Raw genomic sequence first — 19,377 nt, forward strand, 5'->3', positions numbered from 1 at the left:
GACTTAGTGCAAGCCAACACATATCAGTGATTCAGCATCTACATTTAATCATGTTAAAGAGGTTTAATAAGTATTAATTAGATTATAAACCTTACCATTTCGTTGGATGCAGTGAGTGCACTATTCTGTGCTTCTGAATGGCTCTATTTAAATTTCTGTCGTGTTTCGTCTGGTGCACTGACGCAACTGCAAATGTCATCCAGTAGCATGTTGTTAGGACATGGAGTTACAGTGTAACCTGCCTACATTTGTAAAATTTATGTTATTTGCTAATTAATAACATCATGTGGAATTCTTAATCCACGTCTCATTTCGGAGTCTGCTACTGTCCGGAGGTCACATTTCAGTCACAAATGCTGCTTTGAGAGCCTTTCTGAATTAATGAATGAATGATATACACAGTTTTCCACCAAGGCAACCCTCGGTGCTGAAATGTAATTGGCTAAAGTGGCAGTGAGTGGGTTAAAAGAACCAAAAACATAGACAACATTCCGGCACGTAACAGACATTTTTTAAAGCAGCATATTTGACTACAGCATTGTGTTTTAGATAAACAAGATCGTTCACTTACTGTAGCATGTTTCTTAAAAATCTGCAATCATATTATTGTATTTTTATGCTTAAGAATAAACATACATAGAGCACTTTTAAGCTTTGTCATGTATACAGTAAAAATACAATTTTAAAAGCTCTATTATCTTACTGATAAACTGTGTAATTCAATTTGATTGAAACGAGAGGAGGAAAAAACACTGTGACAGCAGAGACTGAAGACGGCTATGATTACATCTGTCATGTTATTGCTTTTTCCGGTGAACTCTGGGTTTAATGTGCTACCTGACATAAACATTTCACACACTTTCTCTCTCTCACACATACACACACACACACACACACACACACACAAACACACACACAAGAGTTACTCAAAAGGTTTAAAATAACCTAGAGACTGAGTACTGTTGTATCCAGGCAACAGGAGAGCAGTGGGGGCTTCTAGAGGTGGTTGTTGTATTTGTGCGTAGATGAAACACATAGTGACCTTGTGTTCCTAGTTCAGCTTTGGCAAACATCTGTATGATACATGATAAGTCTGTTTACTTGGATAATGAATAACATATAATTAAGCATGTGGGATGGGTGTGTGTGTTTGTGAACAGGTAATATTGTGTGATATTATTAGGGTATTCACTGGGAAAGAACTGCTCCTGTTGACAATGTTGTTATTTGCACATGCTCTCTGTGTTGTTTTAGCACCGATTCACTAAAGGAATTATGCAAATCAGGTAACAGCACCAACACTGCCACAAAATCTGCCACGTCTCTCCATCACTGCAATCCAGACACCTGAATCAGCTCTTTACAATTGCCATGCATGTATACACATATGAATACATCTCTGTTTATTTAATGAGTAAATCCTGTCATGATAAATAGGCAGTGTGCACAGACACCTCTTTCAAATGAAATTCTGTTTACCAATTTCTGTAAAGCGGTTCATTTCACTAGACAAATAGAGCTTTGAGGTTTGTAGATTTTAAACGTTGGCTAGAAAATCTGCCTTATAGCCACGGGTTCCTTTGGGAAGTTTGTATGGATTTTTAGATTCGTGACTTTACATTTAAGATTAACCTAAGCTCTGGGCTTAACATTATTTAATGAGAGCATTTCAGCAAGTCAACATACATTTTCTTAGCTTAAATCAAGCATTGCCAATTATAAGTACTGTGCTCTGAATAATTGAGCACACCCCATTTTTTAAATTAATATTTTTATCCATTTCTAGGGAATATATTTTGGTGCATTTAAACAAAACAGATTTATTAAACAGATATATTTATTAAAATAATATACTAGTCACCAAACAAATTGTGAAATTGAAATATAATACAATTAAATTCAAGCAAAATATTGCAAAACAAAATTACAACCTACAAAATTTCAACTAAATTTTTCAGTATTTTTGCTTTTTAGAATTTATATTTAAAATTTTTCCAAAACATATCAAATTGGGTATACTAGTTTCTGGACCGTTATCGTAAGTTATTTTGTTAGACAAGCTCCAGATTTGGCTCTAGCACTGACTTATTAATTGTGCATCCACAAATATAATATTGTAAAGCTTCCTATTAAAAATATGAATTTAAAAGATTTTTGTTTGTGAGGGATGTACTTATATATGCTGAGCACTGAAGGATTCGGATTTCTACCTTTAAATACATCTAAACGTAAATCAGCGTTTATCCTTTTTCTCATCATCCTCTTTTTCATTACTTTTATTAAAAATAACTATTTGATTATTTGAATGAGTATTTAACTTTGAAATTGATTTGAACCAATGAATAAGTAACACTGCTTTATGAAAGAATGTTCAGTGTCCTTGCTCCTCTCTTAGCCTATGTATTTTAACTTTGTTTTCAGGAGACACACAAAAACCAGGTCAAAGGTCATGGAGACCTCTGTTTCTCTCCCTCTGTCCCTCTGAACGGAATTACTGATGCAGAGGAGAGGAAAACACCTGTTCTATTTGTTATGATACTGTCTACAGTAATTTAGCTGTTTTGGTTGATAATTCTTTTTAAAGTAATTCAATTTGTATGGTAGATGGACACTGTGTGTAGTGAGGATATTGAAGCCAAATGATGATGAAACCAGTCTTGATCCAATTTGATAAGACAGCTTAACGTACAAGAAACAACCTTGAGTTTCCACAACAGATTGTCTCTTGCGTCTCTTGCATCCATGATTTAGCTTTTTACAGGTCTAAGATCAGCTCTTAATAGTTTAGGGTCGACCTGACCCCCAAAAACCATGGCGCCATCCATATCTGGAGTTTGATACAATTCTTCCTTGACGCACACATTTAGAGATGTCTATTTCTGCTGTAACCAATGAAAACTGTTTACCTGGATCCAACCTTTTCTGGGCTTGTGTAAAGAGTATAATTGCTGCATTGTTTTACTGTAATTCAGAACGGCCTAGGAACTCATTGCAAGTGTTGAAGCTGGCTTCTGCTGATGAAACTTCAAACTATCTTCAGTAAACTTTATTTATTTATTTATTTGAATCTCTGACTCTGGCTCTTCTTCATCCGACAGACTGTTCGTTCTTTGGGTCAAAACTGTATACCATCCCTACAGCACTGTAAGTTTATCTCCCCCACAAGGTGTAAATACAGAGCCTGAAGTACCATCAAAGTGGTTTATTTAAATACATGAATAATTTTCCAGCTCAATCAATATAGCGAGAGTTTGAGGTGTGACTTCTGAAGCCGGCTGAGCAAAGAGGGTGTCTAGTTGATGTGAGACGGTGACTTGAGAAAAAAAAAATCACAAGCGCAAGTCAAAATTTGCCAGCTTGCCAAAATGCCCAGACACAGACAACAGAGTATTACAAGGTCAAACATTGGCGAGACATTTACAAGATGAAGGATTTTGATGGAATGTTCGCTGAACTCACAGTTTTGTTTTTGTTTTGGTTTTTGACAGGTAAGCTGAGCTAAATGTTTCTGAAAAACATCAGCTCTGTCAACATATGTATAATTCAAATAATTTAAAGATACTGTAACTAGCAAAACAGGTAATATGCTTTAGTGCAGTTTGCAACCTTTTGCGTAGGGATGTGCAATATTTGAAAAAAAAATGATATGTGATAGTATGCTAATAACGCAAAATTCAATACACATATTTTTAGGCAAAATAAAGCATCAATACAATTTTCTGAAAGTGAACAGCCATGTTTACTGTTGCAAAAAACAAATTAGACTTTTCAATATTGTTAACAAAAAATGTAAATATCACCAAAACTTTGCTGCACTGATATAGTTTTATCAAACTGAAAACATCAAGAACACAATCAGGAAAACAAAATTTATCTGAAACAGAGTCAATTTACTTTTTTGCCGTCTTATTGCTTTCTTAACATTGCTTGCTTTTGCTTGGTCATTTTAGCATTCATACTAAAATCCTTACACATTTTGTTTACAAGGAAACCAGTATGTAATTTCTGCTTAGGTTTAGAGATGCACATTATAATTCAACTTCACTTTCAAAGAGTGTGCTAATGAGAAGCACACAAATAATTTTTTTATTTATTTAATCACTCTTATTTAAAACCATTGTGATATGTACTGTACACTACTTGACAAAAGTCTTGTAGTTTAGGAAGTTTTAGGAACAACAAATAAAAACTTGACTTCTAGTTGATCATTTAATAACTTATGGCAAAGAAAGAGTTCTTGCAGGACTCTCAGAGTTCATCAAGATTCTTTGGATTCCTCTTCAATGCCTCCTCCTTCATCTTACCCCAGATATGCTCAACAATGTTCATGTCTGGTGACTGGGCTGGCCAATCCTAGAGCAACTTGACCTTCATTGCTTTCAGAAACTTTGATGTTTCTGACTTTAAAGCTGAATTATGAAAGGGAGCTATCCTGCTGAAGAATTTGCCCTCTCCTGTGGTTGATAATGTAATGGGCCGCAGAAATTTCTTCATCGCTCAAGCTGTTGATGTTGCCATCCACTCTGCAAATCTCTCAAACGCATCCATATCGAATGTAACCTCAAACCATGATTATTCTTTCATCAAACTTGACTGATTTCTGTGTGAATCTTTATGTGGGTTCCAACTAGTCTTCTGCAGTATTTGTGATGATTGAGATGCAGATCAACAAAAGATTCATCAGAAAAATCTACCTTCTGACAGGTATACAAATGATCCACTAGAAGTCAAGTTATTATTTGTTGCTCTTACAACTGGGATCAACAACAAGACTTTTGTCAGGCAGTGTATATAATTATTTGCACATTTTAACAACTTTAACATATTGCACAGTCCTACTTCTACATATTTTGTTGTCTTAACATACTATTTGGATTTTTTTCTTTCCACTTATAAAGTCATAATTACAAGCTCATTCATGCACTTTCATGTCACAAAGAATAAAATGTAGCATCTCAGTAGTTAAACATTAACCTTGTTAAATATTCAGATTGGTTATGATTCTGGATTTTCGGTCAAATATATGCTAATGTGACTGTTTATAAAATGTAAAATATGCTTAAAATGTTTGTTCAAATAGCTTTGCTATATGGCTGTATATCAACATGACTGCATTGCCAAAGGGCAAGTAGCATAGCTAATCACAGTTGTACTGGTAAACAGCCATATCTCAGTGTTATGAGCGTGGTATTACATTTATACAACTGAACTGTTTAATGATACCAATGTGTAAATAAAAAGAAATAATAATTTCTGCCGCAGATTTCAATCTCAAATTGTCTGTTTCAATAGCTGACGACAAAAATAATCTCTTATTAAAAAAAATTAATGCATTTAATCAGGTATATAATGCAAAATGGAATTTAAATAAATCTCTAACAATAACTTTGTAAATGCCAAAGCAAAGCAAATGCTAAATTACAGCACCAGTATATTATACTGTGACATAACAATACTATGCGAGAAAAAATAAATCAAAAGAGAAAGCGAGATTTACTGTTATACCTATGTTCATTCAAGTCAAACATCATTCATCTTAATAATTTGCTTTGAATTAATCAAAGTAGTTTAATAAATTAAAATTATTTAATAAATCAAATTAAATTAATTAATTTGTCCATTGAGGAAAGCAATGTATTATTTGGCAAATTAGGAGATTACACACCACTGGTTTTGTTTCCTTTTAATGCAGAAGTCTTCAGAACTGATTCATTTCACATAAAGTTGCTGAAAAAGACTCTCACTAGTTAGATTTGACAACTAGATAGTTGTTTAAATATATATTACACTGAATATTTTGGCCTGCCTTATGTGTATCCTGGTATTGAAACCCGTTTCCCAAAAAATATGAAGGCAGTATTAGCAGTATGCCTGACAGCGAGCCTGTTTTATTATTTTGTTCCGATATATTCTGTGACTTTCTGCTGTTCTTGAGTTTGTATATTTCCTGAGAATAAGAAATACACTTCATGGATCTTGCTCTGCCACATTTCTTAGTTTGATGTTGTTAAAAATAAACAAAAGCTATATCTAAAAAACAAACTATTGTCACTAAGATATCAGTTGACATGCTTGATGCAAAAGACTGCTGTCATCCATATATAATGGCTTCAGAATTTATAACTTCAGAATTTGTAACTAAATGTGTGTAATATACACTGTTAAGCAAAATATTAAAGTCTCTTCAAATCATGCGAAGCACAGACCTTATTTTACTCACAAATCAAAGAAAACCCCTTTAGGAAAGTCCCAAGGGAAGCCATGGTCAATTAGTCTTCCGGGTTGGTCCACAAATTGATTTCATGACTGAACAGTTCTATAGCACAGAGTTTTGTGAATAGGACGCAATCAATAATGAGCCTAATTTGCATAGAAATGAGGCATGTTTGTGCTGAAAATAATGACAGTGACTTTATTTAAATATGCTGCAATGATTCTCCAGTGCATTTAGCACCTGGTTAAGCTACTGGCTGATTTTTTTTGTGCAGAAACACTGTGCATTTCCTTGGTTCAAATGCTAAATGAATTCACTCTGATGCGCTCATTTATTTGCCTAGTGCTGTTCTGGTCATGGAGATCTGTAAGTGATTGCAGTAATGGTTTAGAGTTCTTTTCTGATGTCAACATGATAGCTTGATAATGATTGGATATGGCAAATATGATAGAGTGTCTCCACTCGCATGTGAAATATGGTGCAGTCAGTGCTCGGCCAACACTCAAATCACAAATGAGGATCTTTCAGTGAACTTCAAACAGATTATCAGAACAATCCTGAGGGAATCAGGGAGCCGTAAGTAAAATTACTACACCCGAGGCACTGGAAATGTCAAAGTATAACCCTATTACAAACTGAGCAGAGCACCGCAACAGGATTACACTGCTGATCATCATGTTTCTCAAACTTTCCCAGCAATATCCTCCAGAGCGCCTAAATCACAAATCATCTGCTGTTCATCTTAGTGACATCCGGAGCAACCTTACAGAATATTACAACATTTTATCACCATTGCAACTCCACTGGCAATGCAGATACGAGAAAAAGAAAAAAACTAATATTGAAATATTTACCTTACCCTGAAAAAGTTGGCAGCAGTTCTCATAAACTCATTGCACTTTTGAAACAGCAAAAAAAAAAAGCCAACCTGAGTCTGAGCTGTACATGTAGACGAACTTATTCCACTTGTAGTGCTCGACGAGGGCGATCAGAGCATCCTGGAGCTCAGGTCTCAGCTGGATCACAAACTGGTTGTTGGTGTCGATGGGGAAGCTCGGCGTGACGAAACATACGTGCAAAGCGCCACAGAACGACATCAGCATGTTCATGGTCTTCCTGTCATACAGACCGATGATGGCGTAGACTCCTTTGGAGAACTGTGAACAAACTGTAAAACAGGAAAAGAAATGTAAGAAAATTACATTTGCTTCATTCAAAATTATATGTTCATGCAGGAAAAAAAGAATATATACAAGTAGTATTTATGAAGGATCCCTTTAGCCATTCTGTTGACTCTTTAAGTAATTCTAATGTTACATATTGAATGAACAGTTCATAAAAAATGCTATCATTATTATAACACTGAGCACCACAATGGTGACCTCAAAATGTAACTTAAGTAAACTTAGAAGCCATTTTGAGTTATAATTAACAATTAATAATAATAATAATAATAATAATAATTCCTTACATTTATATAGTGCTTTTCTGGACACTCAAAGCACTTTTTACACATTTTAGTGGGGAATCTCCTCATCCACCACCAGTGTGCAGCATCCACCTGGATGGCTCGACGGCAGCTATATTGCGCCAGACCGCACACCACACACCAGCTGAATGGTGGAGAGGAGACAATTATGATATGGGGATGGTTAGGAGGGCATGATGGACAGAGGCCAGTGGGCAAATTTGGGCAGGATGTTGGGGTTAAATCCCATATTCTTTTTCGAAGGACATCCTGGGATTTATAACGATCATAGAGAGTCAGGACCTCGGTTTAACGTCTCATGAAAAAACTGCAGTCACTGAGCAGTATAGAGTCCCCTTCACTGTACTGGGGCGTTAGGACCCAGCTAGGCAGTAACCTTATTTTCCCATGTGGTCTCCCATCCATGTACTGACAGGTACAGCCCAGCTTAGCTTCAGTGGACGACCATGTAAGAGTTGCAGAGAACATGCGAAATTGATGCATCAAAGGGAGAGTTTAATCAAAACTAAAAATTTATTCACACTTATCACAAACCTTTCTGAGTTTCTTCTGTTGAACACAAAAGAAGATAATTTGAATAAAATCCCTTGATGGCGGGAAAATAGTAAGTAATTATCATTTTTGAGTAAACTATTGCTTTATTATACATCTAAAATCTAAACTTAAGTGACAGCACAAATAGACAAAGTAAAAATATAATACAAATAAATATTAGGTATAAGATATTTTAAATGACTGGCTTTACAGTGAAAAAAGCCATTTAAATAAGAATAAAATGTATTTTTACATTGGTAAGACATCTTGGGATTTAGCGAATAACACTTCAAAAAGTCCTCATAAAGGATGGATATAGTGTGGGTGAGGTCGAATCAAAAGTCTGAAAACCCTTGAGGAAAATTGACATTTATTCATTCAAAAAAATAAATAAAGGAAATGTAGGTTTCTACTAAAAACAAAGCAAAACCACTAACAACATGCACAAAAGCACTTGGGTACAAAGTTACTAACTGCTTTTATATACACTGTATATATATAAAAAAAAAAGTGCTGTGAGAATTTCCAGGTAGAAGACTTGCACTGAAACACTAATGATTATTAAAAGCATTTAACATCACTCACTCAATACTCTGACATGTGCTTTATGTGGCGAATGCCGTTCCAGCCACAACCCAGCACTGGGAAACATCCATACAATCTCACATTCACACACTACAATCAATTTAGTTTATCCAATTCACCCATTCCCGCCCAAAGATGGGGTGAACATGCAAACTCAATACAAAATACCTACTGGCCCTGGTCTTGAACCAGTGCCTTTTTTGCTGTAAAGCGAGAGTGCTAACCACTGAGCTCCCATTCAATTATGCAACATTATTTACCAAGGTTTTTTAAAGTAATTTTTTAATTCACAAAAACCAATGTCTTAACTTATATTACATCTTAACTTATTATCTTTATCGACTGCTCGTTTGCAACATACTGTAAATCCTAGTTTATACTTCTGCGTCGAGTGATCGGCGTGACCCACAGTGCCTGACTTGCGCATGGTCATGCATTTGTACTTCTGCGTGCTTTTTTTGCTGCTCTTTAATAACATTTTCAAAACGCTAGCTGGCTATAGGCTCTTATGTTCCTCTGTGTTGAGTTCTTTCACAGGTGTTTTGTTTCTGAACGCTAAAAGTAGCTAAAACTCGCTCATGCTATGGCGGGAACTGGCAGACGTGCAACAACTTTGATCATAAGGTAAACACAAAAAATACGGAGCTCCATAACGGGACTCGACACTTCTAAGCAATTGCTCCATTGGGTTCGCGGCTCTCAGCACCACTCACACTAATCATCACTGCCAAGCTGACCAATCACAGAGTTTGCTCTTTGCCTTGTTGCAACGTGTAGTTACATAAATTTTTTTATTCTGATATATATATATTTTTTTCACTTTTAATTTGGATAAGATAGAGGAGGACAGACAGGAAAGTATTGGGAATAGAGAGAGGGGAAGGGTCGGTAAAGGATCTCAAGCCAGGAATCAAACTCGGGTCGTTATGAGCACCATGGTGCTGCATGTCTGCGCACTTAACCACTAGGCTATTGGCGCCAACTGTAGTTACATGTTTTGAGAGGTGCACGTCAACATCTGCGTCAGCCATGGCGAGGGCTATGCGACCGATAAAAATTAAAATGAATTGCTTGATCTGTGCTATTTAACATTGTAAGTAGATCACTCACATAATTTTTCATCTCTGCTTTTACAGAACTCCACAAGCAAATCTCACCCTTAATTTAAAAACACCTCTTTTCCAGGACACAAGCAACTCTGAAATAAAGCATCAACTCATTACCATTAAAAAACTTGTGAAACCCTCTCTATAACTGTACCTCATCAATCAATGCTGAGAGGTCGAAACAAGAAAGCAAGTGCTTAGGGGAGTCAATACATTATCAAAAAATCTGTCATGATCACCCCCTAAAGCACTTCCTCCTAAAAAAACAAGACCTCAATATGTCCTGCCCTGCATTCTTCATTGTAATTACAGTGACAGTGAAACCTCCACCCACCAATCATCTCCGCTCCATCCCCCTCACAGCCAGCTAAACCCCATGTGCTCAAGAGGCACATGGCAATTGATTTTTATTGCAGTTCTCCAGTAGAGGACCTGTTTCTTGTGTCTGTGCGTCCTCTGTTGCAGACGGTGTCAAATCGGGGTCTTCTCAAACAGAAAAAAAAACAACTTTTATTATTGAGTATTGAGTTTCACCTGCGACTGTATCCTCTTCTGCAGTTATAATTATATCCACTGCTCTGTCCCTTCCACATTGCATATATTAATAATAATGTAGGCATTTCCAGACATAATTATAGCAGATTTGCAATAAAACACCTCTTTTACCACACATTTCAATCACAGCGGCCAAAACTCAAAAGTGTTTCCAAGCTAAGACCTTCTATTCGTTCCAGCGAAGGTATAACTTCAGTGGATTTTCGTACCATTTGCATTCAGACATGTTGGTTCCCTGCGGCTGTGAGCATGAGAATGAGGGATGTGCCACAGTTGTGACATACTTCAGCTCCAAATCTTTCCTTTGGGCAAATAAACTTTCAAACCAGGCTCAGAAAACAACTCTGATAGCAGATAGCTTTCTCTGCTCCTCATCTACTACAGCAGGCAAAATTTAAGCCATAATAATCACTGATAGAGAGGACAGACGAAAAGCACTGTCACTCGGAGATGCATATCTCTTAAAACAGACAATAAAGAGGCCGCACAATGCATTTATCTCAAACATTTGGAAAGATAACGAGAGATTCCTGTGTGCACATCTTCTTTATCAGCGTTCTTCATGCCTACCGCAGATTAATAAAAAAAGGAGGAGGAGGGGGCGGCGGAAAAAAAAAAAACAACTCATTTTTATGCAGTGCTGGTGGAAAGGAGTATCGGGGTTTGAATCTCGGGTGGAGAGAGATGCGCATGAATGTATAGTCAGGGCTGGGGAGGAGAAAACAAGTTCTCCGCCTGAGGTGATCTCCACGATGCTGAATGATGTTTGTGACAGGTGGGTCCAGCGTGAGTGATCGCGTCTGATCTTCAGTCACTGCAGTGAAGATGAGAGGAGCTCGGCTGCATCAATCTGTTCCAGCGGCCTCTGTTCTCCTTGCCTTTGGTTACTGAGCAGCTGAGGTAAAAAAAAAAAAAAATGGGGGGTGTTTGAACTGATGTGCAGTCCTGAGGGAGTCATGCCATGGCTGAGAAACCAAAAATGGTGACAGGGGTCATATATGCCAGCTAGGGTTAAGCAGAGTTAATACTAATAATAGTTGTATCTTAATAGATTGTTTGGCTAAAAATTATTATGTACTCTTGTGTCAATCTGTCTCTTTCTTTTCTTTGTGAATACAGTCCAGCCTTTACCTTCAGTTTTCATAAGTATAAAAGTGGATGGTTATTTTTACTGACAAGCTCTCAAAAGGACAAAAATAAAGCAGTGGTCCATATGACTCATGCACTATATTCCAAGTCTTCTAAAAACACGATATACCATCTGAAAAGTGAAATAGGCAACTGGTAGATAGTATTTTCTGCCATATCATATCATTGAAAGTAACTTTTAAAGGGTGCAGAAGGGTTTACCCTCAGAACTAATTTGACTGAAAACCAGCAAATTTAGATATTACCAATTATTTATTTGAACGGGTTTGTGTAGTTGTGTCTCAATCAGCTCCCTAGTTGTGAATCAGTAGGTTGTGTACACAAATTAAGGCATTGATAGGACAGTAAGGAGCTTGGTTCACTACACATTGGGACACTGATGGTCAGTGGTGGTTTTAGACCACAGTGACTGAGGGGCTGGAAAGGGGGCACTCATGCTTTAATAGGTCACACTCTATAATTTTTTTTATTTTCAGATTTGTTTCATGCAGTTTTTCATATCGTTCATTACTTTTTATGTCACTCCGCAGTCTGTAGATGTGAGCTAATAAGTTAATTAAAATTTTTACGTTTGAATGAATTTTATTTAGCCAGTAAAACAAGCAGTTATATTTAAAGAAACATTATGAGTGCATCGAACGTAACTATGTTAAACTGACTTAAAACAGCTTGCGTAACTTATAAAATTAAGTTATAACATAATCAGGGGAGGATTTAACCAATAAGCGAGGTAAGCGACCGCTTAGGGCCCAAGAAAATCTGGGGGCTACCAATAAATAAACTATAAATTATACCTTTAAACTATATATAACATTGTTTTCTACTATATTTTGTATAGTAAAAGTTAAAGATATTTTGAAAAACAATTTTAACATAATTAAATATTATTTAATATACATTTGAATATGATATTGTTATAACATAAAATTATGTAATAATAATAATATTACAAAATAAAATATCCATCATAATTTATTAAATTATGTAATTATATTAAAATTATATAATTTATAAAAAATATATATTTATTATTTTTAGTTGTAAATTTATTTTAAGAAAACCAATCACTTAAAATGTAGAGATTGCATTACTTTAAAATGTCAAAAATATAAAAACATTTAAAATATAAATAAAAATTACATAAAGTGCCTTTCAAGACTTGGGCCCTATGGCAGGAATTGCTTAGGGCCCCAAAATAACTAAATCTGACCCTGAACATGATTAACTTAGTTTAATAATTTACAATCACCTAAAAACATATGCTGTCACGTTTAATTGATCATAATATTTATTTACAGTGTAATAGTTCTTCACTAATCTTCACTAATCTTTAATTAGAAAATATTTAATTTAAATGGGCAAACAGATGGCTCAGATGGCTTTGTTCTTTAGGCCCAGCTCAGAAATCAGTTAAATTCAAGAAAAAGTGAATAGTGAATTTTAATGGTCTAGGTGCAAAGTCTGAAGTGCAGGGTGCAAAAGCAGGGTGTTTCCGAATTCACTTTTGGTTTTTTAAGGGCGGAAAAATACGCTCTGCACAACGGCGCATGGTCTAACAGGGTTCAGCTTATTGTCTTAATGTTTTCTGGGTGTGTTTTGAGAATAAACCAATCACAGTCTCATCTTCCATTCCCTTTAAGTGTCAGTTGCATCACTGCATGGCGCATTTGCTATTTACATAGCGGACTCTGTGAGTGGAAAAACTTAACACTTCAAAACAGTTAAAAAAACAGACAGCATCTGCAGCTAAAGGATAATAAGACTCCACCATTCAGCCTTTACAGGGTAGTTTCACTTTCTCTCTTTCGTGTATAAGGAAACTGTGTTGTACGCTCGCCAATGAAGACATGCATTAGCCTACATAATTAATTTAGTTTATTATGCGCAAAGATTTGGTTAAAAACATTTTTAAATTCAGTTCAATTTCCAGTAAACGAATAAATTAACAATAATAACGATAGTGGATAATATCCATTATATAGTTTGATATAATAGTTATATCCAAAGACACGACCTATCTGGTCCCCATATGGTCCAAAACCTGACAGGTGGACAAATCTAAGCTTGTTTTTAGAAAAACAAATATCAATATAAACATGCATATAATAGATAATACTAATGATGATACACAAAAGCAATCTGTTGAGAATAAACTGAAAAAGCCCCCGAGGTAGAGAAGGCATGAAGGTACTGGTTTTATATTTGTAGGAAAAAATAACTGTTTTTAACATTTTAATCCTTTTATTCTTTTTCATATTTTAAGCAATGTGTAAGTGAGGCGCACAACTGACACTCTTTGCGCTTGACCTTAGACCTGCTTTCAGCTGGTCTATTAAGCAGTCTATTTTAGTTCCTCAAAATAGCAACGTGCCAACAATGTGCCCTAACAAACCTCTTTTCCAGACCAGAACACCCATAAATCTACAAAGTGGTGCAAATTGATTTGCTATTTAAACAACATGGCGGAAAATGGAAAATTAGTGTTGTGTTGGTCTAAAACTAGCAACAAATTGTGGAAACACCTTTTGCACCTAATTGCGCAGGGTGTATGATAGGGCCCATAGTTCGTAAACTGATCAGCTGACTTGAGAGAACGAGTGGGCTTACAGGGGTGTATCAGCTCAGAGATATAAGGTGGGGTAAGACCATTTAGAGGTTTAAAACAGGCACGTGCACACATAGGGCTCAACCTGTGCAGTGCACATGCCCTTTTTAGTCTTGGATAGAAAGTGCCCTTCCAAAATGATCAAAAGTGCCCCCGCGACACACCCCCCCCCCCCCCTACCGCCCTTCAGTAGGCGCACAACAACACCGCTCTTGAGTACGCCATGCCCCACCGCTTTACATTATACGCGCGACAACACCGCTGATCAGAACGAGCGTGACAACACCGCTGATCAGAACGAGCGTGATAACACTCTTCAGTACCCCCCACCCCCCCACACACCCCCCCGCGCCAACTTGCTCTTCAAAAAATTTATCCTGCACATGCCCTTTGGACAGTCTCTGCACGGACCTGGTTTAAAAACAAATAAAAGAATGTTAAACTGTATTCTAAAATAAACTGGCAACCAATGAAGCAAAGCTAACACGGGGGAAATGTGGTCATATTTGTGAGTACCAGTTAACAGGCATGCTGCAGCATTTTGCAACATTTGCAAATAGGTAATAGCTGACCTTCCACTCTCCACATACACAGCATTATAGTAATCCAACTGAGTGGTCACAAAAGCATAAATCACTGTCTTAAACTGTTGTTTTAGTGTATATAATGCTGTATTTTTGTTAATTTTTTAATTGGAAAAAGCTAGATTTAACTACCACTCTAACCTGATTGTCAATTTTAAACCCCTAATTTATTAAAATAATTTAATTTAAACCCCAAATTTCACCCCTAAATTTATAATATGCTTAATTTTCTGATCTATGCCATGGAAGAATACAGAGGAATCCCAATGGTACCTTCAAAAATCATGGAAAAAAACATCAAAATAATACAGGATGGAAATTATAGGAAATTGTGAGAATATGTCTTTCTTTTTTTTTTCTAAATCAATACGGTAGCTGCTCATGACCAAATCCTGTAGCATTAGGGCACAGCGTTTCCTTCTAAGAGAAAATACCGAGATCATTTCAGAGATTACAGCCAAGCGGGCTCTTTTTGTCACCTAACAGAATCAGATTTTGTCCCTGGTGTCCTCTAAGCGGCTTGTAGCCTCAGTCTTTGCAAGATGATATTTCTGATAAGGCACATTTTTATCACTGTATCATTCCAGCTCAGTGAAGGTCGCCCTACAGACACACATCCAGAAATCACCACCGCTAACCTTACAGCTGCCTGAGCCATTCCCTCTGAACTGCATCCAGATCCTCACAGCTAACGAAGATAGTGTCATCTATAATCAACACTGAAGCTTCCTGAAATATATTATTTAAAAATACGTAAATTGAATTTGTAAATTTAAAACACGATTAAAAACTACACAAGTTCAATTCATAAATTTAAAACACGATAAAAACAATACACAAATCTAATTCGTAAATATAAATATGATTCAAAAATACACAAATCCAATTCGTAAATTCAAAACCCGATTCAAGAGTACACAAATCCAATTCGTAATTCAAAACAAGATTCATAAATACAAAAAAATATATTTTGTAAATTTAAAACATGATTCAAAAACACGCAAATATATTCAAAAATTTAAAACACAATTGAAAAATACACAAATTCTATTTGTCAATTCAAAACCCGATTCAAAAATATACAAATCCAATTCGTAAATTCAAAACAAAATTCAAAATTACACAAATCCAATTCCTAAATTCAAAACAAAATTCAAAAACACACAAATTTAATTCCTAAATTCAAAACACAATTTAAAAATATGAAAACTTAATTCGTAAATTTAAAACACGATTCAAAATTAAACAAATTATATTTATTTGCTGAAAATATGTATGATGATTTGTGAATTCACAAATTGTGTTTACAAATTGACATATTAGATTTTGTAAATGTGAATTGCGCTGCGCATATATGAATTTTGTAAATGTATTTTTTGGGACTGATCTGGCTATCCTTGGTATTTTTCAAGCTAGCTTTTACATCGAGGCATTCATTGTCTCTAAAGTCTTCCATCACTTGTATATTAAGGCAACCACACAGGTAAAAGCTCTTCAGTGGTCTATGTGAGATCCACAGGGAAGACACACAAAACAGTGTTTGTTCCTGAACCCGCTCTGACGTGAGCTTCAATGGGTCTCTTTGGAGCCGCCTGATTGACATGCTGTGGACATTTGGCCCGACTGCATGTCAGCGTGATGAAAGGACTGATACGTGCTGAAAGGAGGACCACGGGGCCGAATGGGACTAATGCCATGAACAGACTGTCATAAAGGCTTGTGATATGGCAAAAGCTGAAACGGATTCTTAAAATAATTCACGTATGGAAGAAAAATGAATCACAAGAGCCCGTTTGCCAAGTTTAAAGTGATGTGATGATGAGGTTTTATTCAACTAGAAAGGCGAGAGGAGAAACAGTCACCGCCATCATGACAGACTTCGACTGGTTATTTCACTTGTCACTGGGAGGTCGACGTACTGCATGTTACTCGCTATTCATCAGTGCAGCTGACAACTCCACTTCAAGTTTAAATCAAAGGTGCGTGCAATTCCTCAACCTTAATATTGTGTAGCAATTTCAGTGTGGTCTGATATTCTGTTTGAAAACATTTAAGAGCCCAGCCAATTCTGATAAACTGTTTACTGTGAACTGCTGTCATGCATTTTCAATGAAGGCTGAAATGTGGCATTCCTACAACACTGCTTGAAGACAATGTTACAGAGATCAATTTCTCGAAAATGAAATGACTGGCATCCTTTACTCACCTAAAGCACATGTGTTTTTTGTTTCTTCTGCAATATTCTTTATTATTTTTATGAAAAACATTTACAATATATATATATTTACAGGTGGCGACACAGTAGCGCAGTGGGTAGCACGTACAGTACGCATCACAGCAAGAAGCTCGCTGGTTGGAGCCTTGGCTGGGTCAGTTGCCATTTCTGTGTGGAGTTTGCATGTTCTACCCATGTTCACATGGGTTTCCTCTGGGTGCTCAGTTTTTTCACCACAATCAAAAGTGGTACAGGTGAATTAGGTATGCTAAAAAATTTACTGTAGTGTATGAGTGTATGTGGATGTTTCCCAGTGACGGGTTGCGACTGGAAGGGCATTAGCTGCTTAAAACATATGCTGGATAAATTGGTGGTTCATTCCGCTGCGGTGACCCCAAATGAATAAATGGACTAACCTGAAAAAAAAATAATGAATGAATGAATGAATATATTTAACAAATTAGTTGGATCCATATTAACTCTCACAATAGAAAACAAAAATGTTAAAAAATAAAATTGTGCTCACAGTTGTAGTTTATTTTCTTGGTTGGTCCAGGTTATGCCAAGTCAAAAAAAATTAAAATGACATATTTTTGCATTATAGTTAGCATTCACACTTTTTTCCTAAGAGCAAATCTAAAAGTACAAAACAATATAACTTTTTTGTACTAAAAGAACTTTAGGAACACAACATCCAAAACAATATTTTGTGCTTGGCTAATAAACGTTTTGTGATGGGAGGGTGATTACATTTATTTTTAATTCGATATGGTACTGTTGATATTTATCTGTATTCATATCATACTTTTATTTTTATTTTTGAATAATATCAATACTGTTACAATTACTTATATTACTTCCTGAGAATGGGAACATGATCATTATAGTTTAAAGGAATAATTCACCCCAAAATGAAAATGCTGCTATTTTCAACACAAAAGAAGATATTTTGGAGAGAGCTGATTGCTGGCACCCATTAACTTCCATAGTGGGGAAAAAAAAACATATGGAAGTCGATGGGTACAAGCAATCAGCCAAAATATCTTTCATGTTCAACGGAACAAAAAGACTGATAAAGGTTTAAAAACACACAAGTGTAAAAGATGAGGTAATTTGAGTTTTTTCATCTCTTTAAAGAGCACCAACACAGTATGATGAAATCAAATTATCTTTTGTAAGCTGTTTGGACAGAACTGTGTGTAGGTATAGTGTGTTCACAGTCATATTGTAGTGATATAAACCCAACAAGTCTCTATTTTTAAATTTGCTGATTTTAAAATAGGATCCAAATCCCAGTGATTTTGAGGCCCACAGCAACGTGATGTAGGAGTGTGGTTTTCCCCGACCACCGAATTGATTGACAGATGCCATGTTTGTATAATAACATGTAAACACATCCACATGCTGTAAATCTAACACAACATATGATGAGAAGCAGACATGCACATCGAAGCGGGTGGGCGGGGAGAAGTAGCTAATTTTTATGTAAAGCCACAGGCTACAAAAACAGCTACGATGTATTCAGACACCAAAACGGGCAACTTCTGGTGGCTATAATAAGTAATTTGTCCGGCATTTTGAGCTGAAACTTTACAGACACATTCTGGAGACACTGGAGACAAATATTAATAAAATAATGTATCATTGCTATGATAATTTATTATAGCATAATTTTAAAAAAATAACAAATATGCCAACATTAAATGTGAAATACAGGCAACGCAGTAGCGCAGTAGGTAGTGCTGTCGCCTCACAACAAGAAAGTGGCTGGTTTGAGCCCCGGCTGGTTAAGTTGGCGTTTGCATATTCTTCCCGCATCGTGTGGGTTTCCTCCGCGTGCTCCGGTTTCCCCCACAGTCCAAAGACATGCGGTATAAGTGTATAGGGTAGGTTCAATTGTCCGTAGTGTATGAGTGTGTATGAGTATGTATGGATGTTTCCCAGAGAAGGGTTGCCGATGGAAAGGCATCCGCTGTGTACATGAGCTGGATAAGTTGGCGGTTCATCCTGCTGTGGCGACCGTGGATTAATAACGAGACTATGCCAAAAAGAAAATAAATGAATGAATAAATGTGAAATACTGCACTAACAGGGCAATCACACCAGAAATTCAATCAAATCAAACCTTACAAAAAATTCCATATATAAACACACTACATCATTGGTAGCGTACATCAATTTATGTGGGAGTATGATGTCAACTGACATACACAAGTCAACTTCCCTGTCTTGAGGAAATGATCACTATTAAGGAGACAGAAATATTCTACAATCTGTCTGCTGCAATCTAATCTTGACACTTCAGTCCTTTCAAAATCACACTATGCAGTGACTTGCCATG

General features: G+C 36.2%; 1 protein-coding gene and 1 long non-coding RNA gene across 5 annotated transcripts in view; one reads left to right on the forward strand and one right to left on the reverse strand.

Moving 5' to 3' along the window:
• The window catches only part of gria1b (glutamate receptor, ionotropic, AMPA 1b), a 103,923-nt gene that overhangs the window by 77,464 nt on the left and 7,082 nt on the right, over positions 1–19,377 (reverse strand). For all 4 annotated transcript variants that reach the window (XR_015519535.1, XM_087299440.1, NM_205730.3 and 1 more), the window contains 1 exon segment: positions 7,143–7,382. Coding sequence is in view for 3 of the 4 variants with exons in the window: in XM_087299440.1 (XP_087155566.1) it covers positions 7,143–7,382 (240 nt within the window). In the remaining variant the exon portion in view is untranslated.
• Positions 13,893–18,434, forward strand: LOC147838847 (uncharacterized). Its single transcript, XR_015520491.1, has 3 exons — positions 13,893–14,556; positions 14,832–15,152; positions 15,523–18,434. It is a non-coding gene; the product is annotated as an uncharacterized LOC147838847 (long non-coding RNA).

This window comes from Danio rerio, chromosome 21 (assembly GCF_052040795.2).
Source record: "Danio rerio strain M-AB ecotype USA chromosome 21, GRCz13ab, whole genome shotgun sequence".
Classification (NCBI taxonomy): Eukaryota; Metazoa; Chordata; class Actinopteri; order Cypriniformes; family Danionidae; genus Danio; species Danio rerio.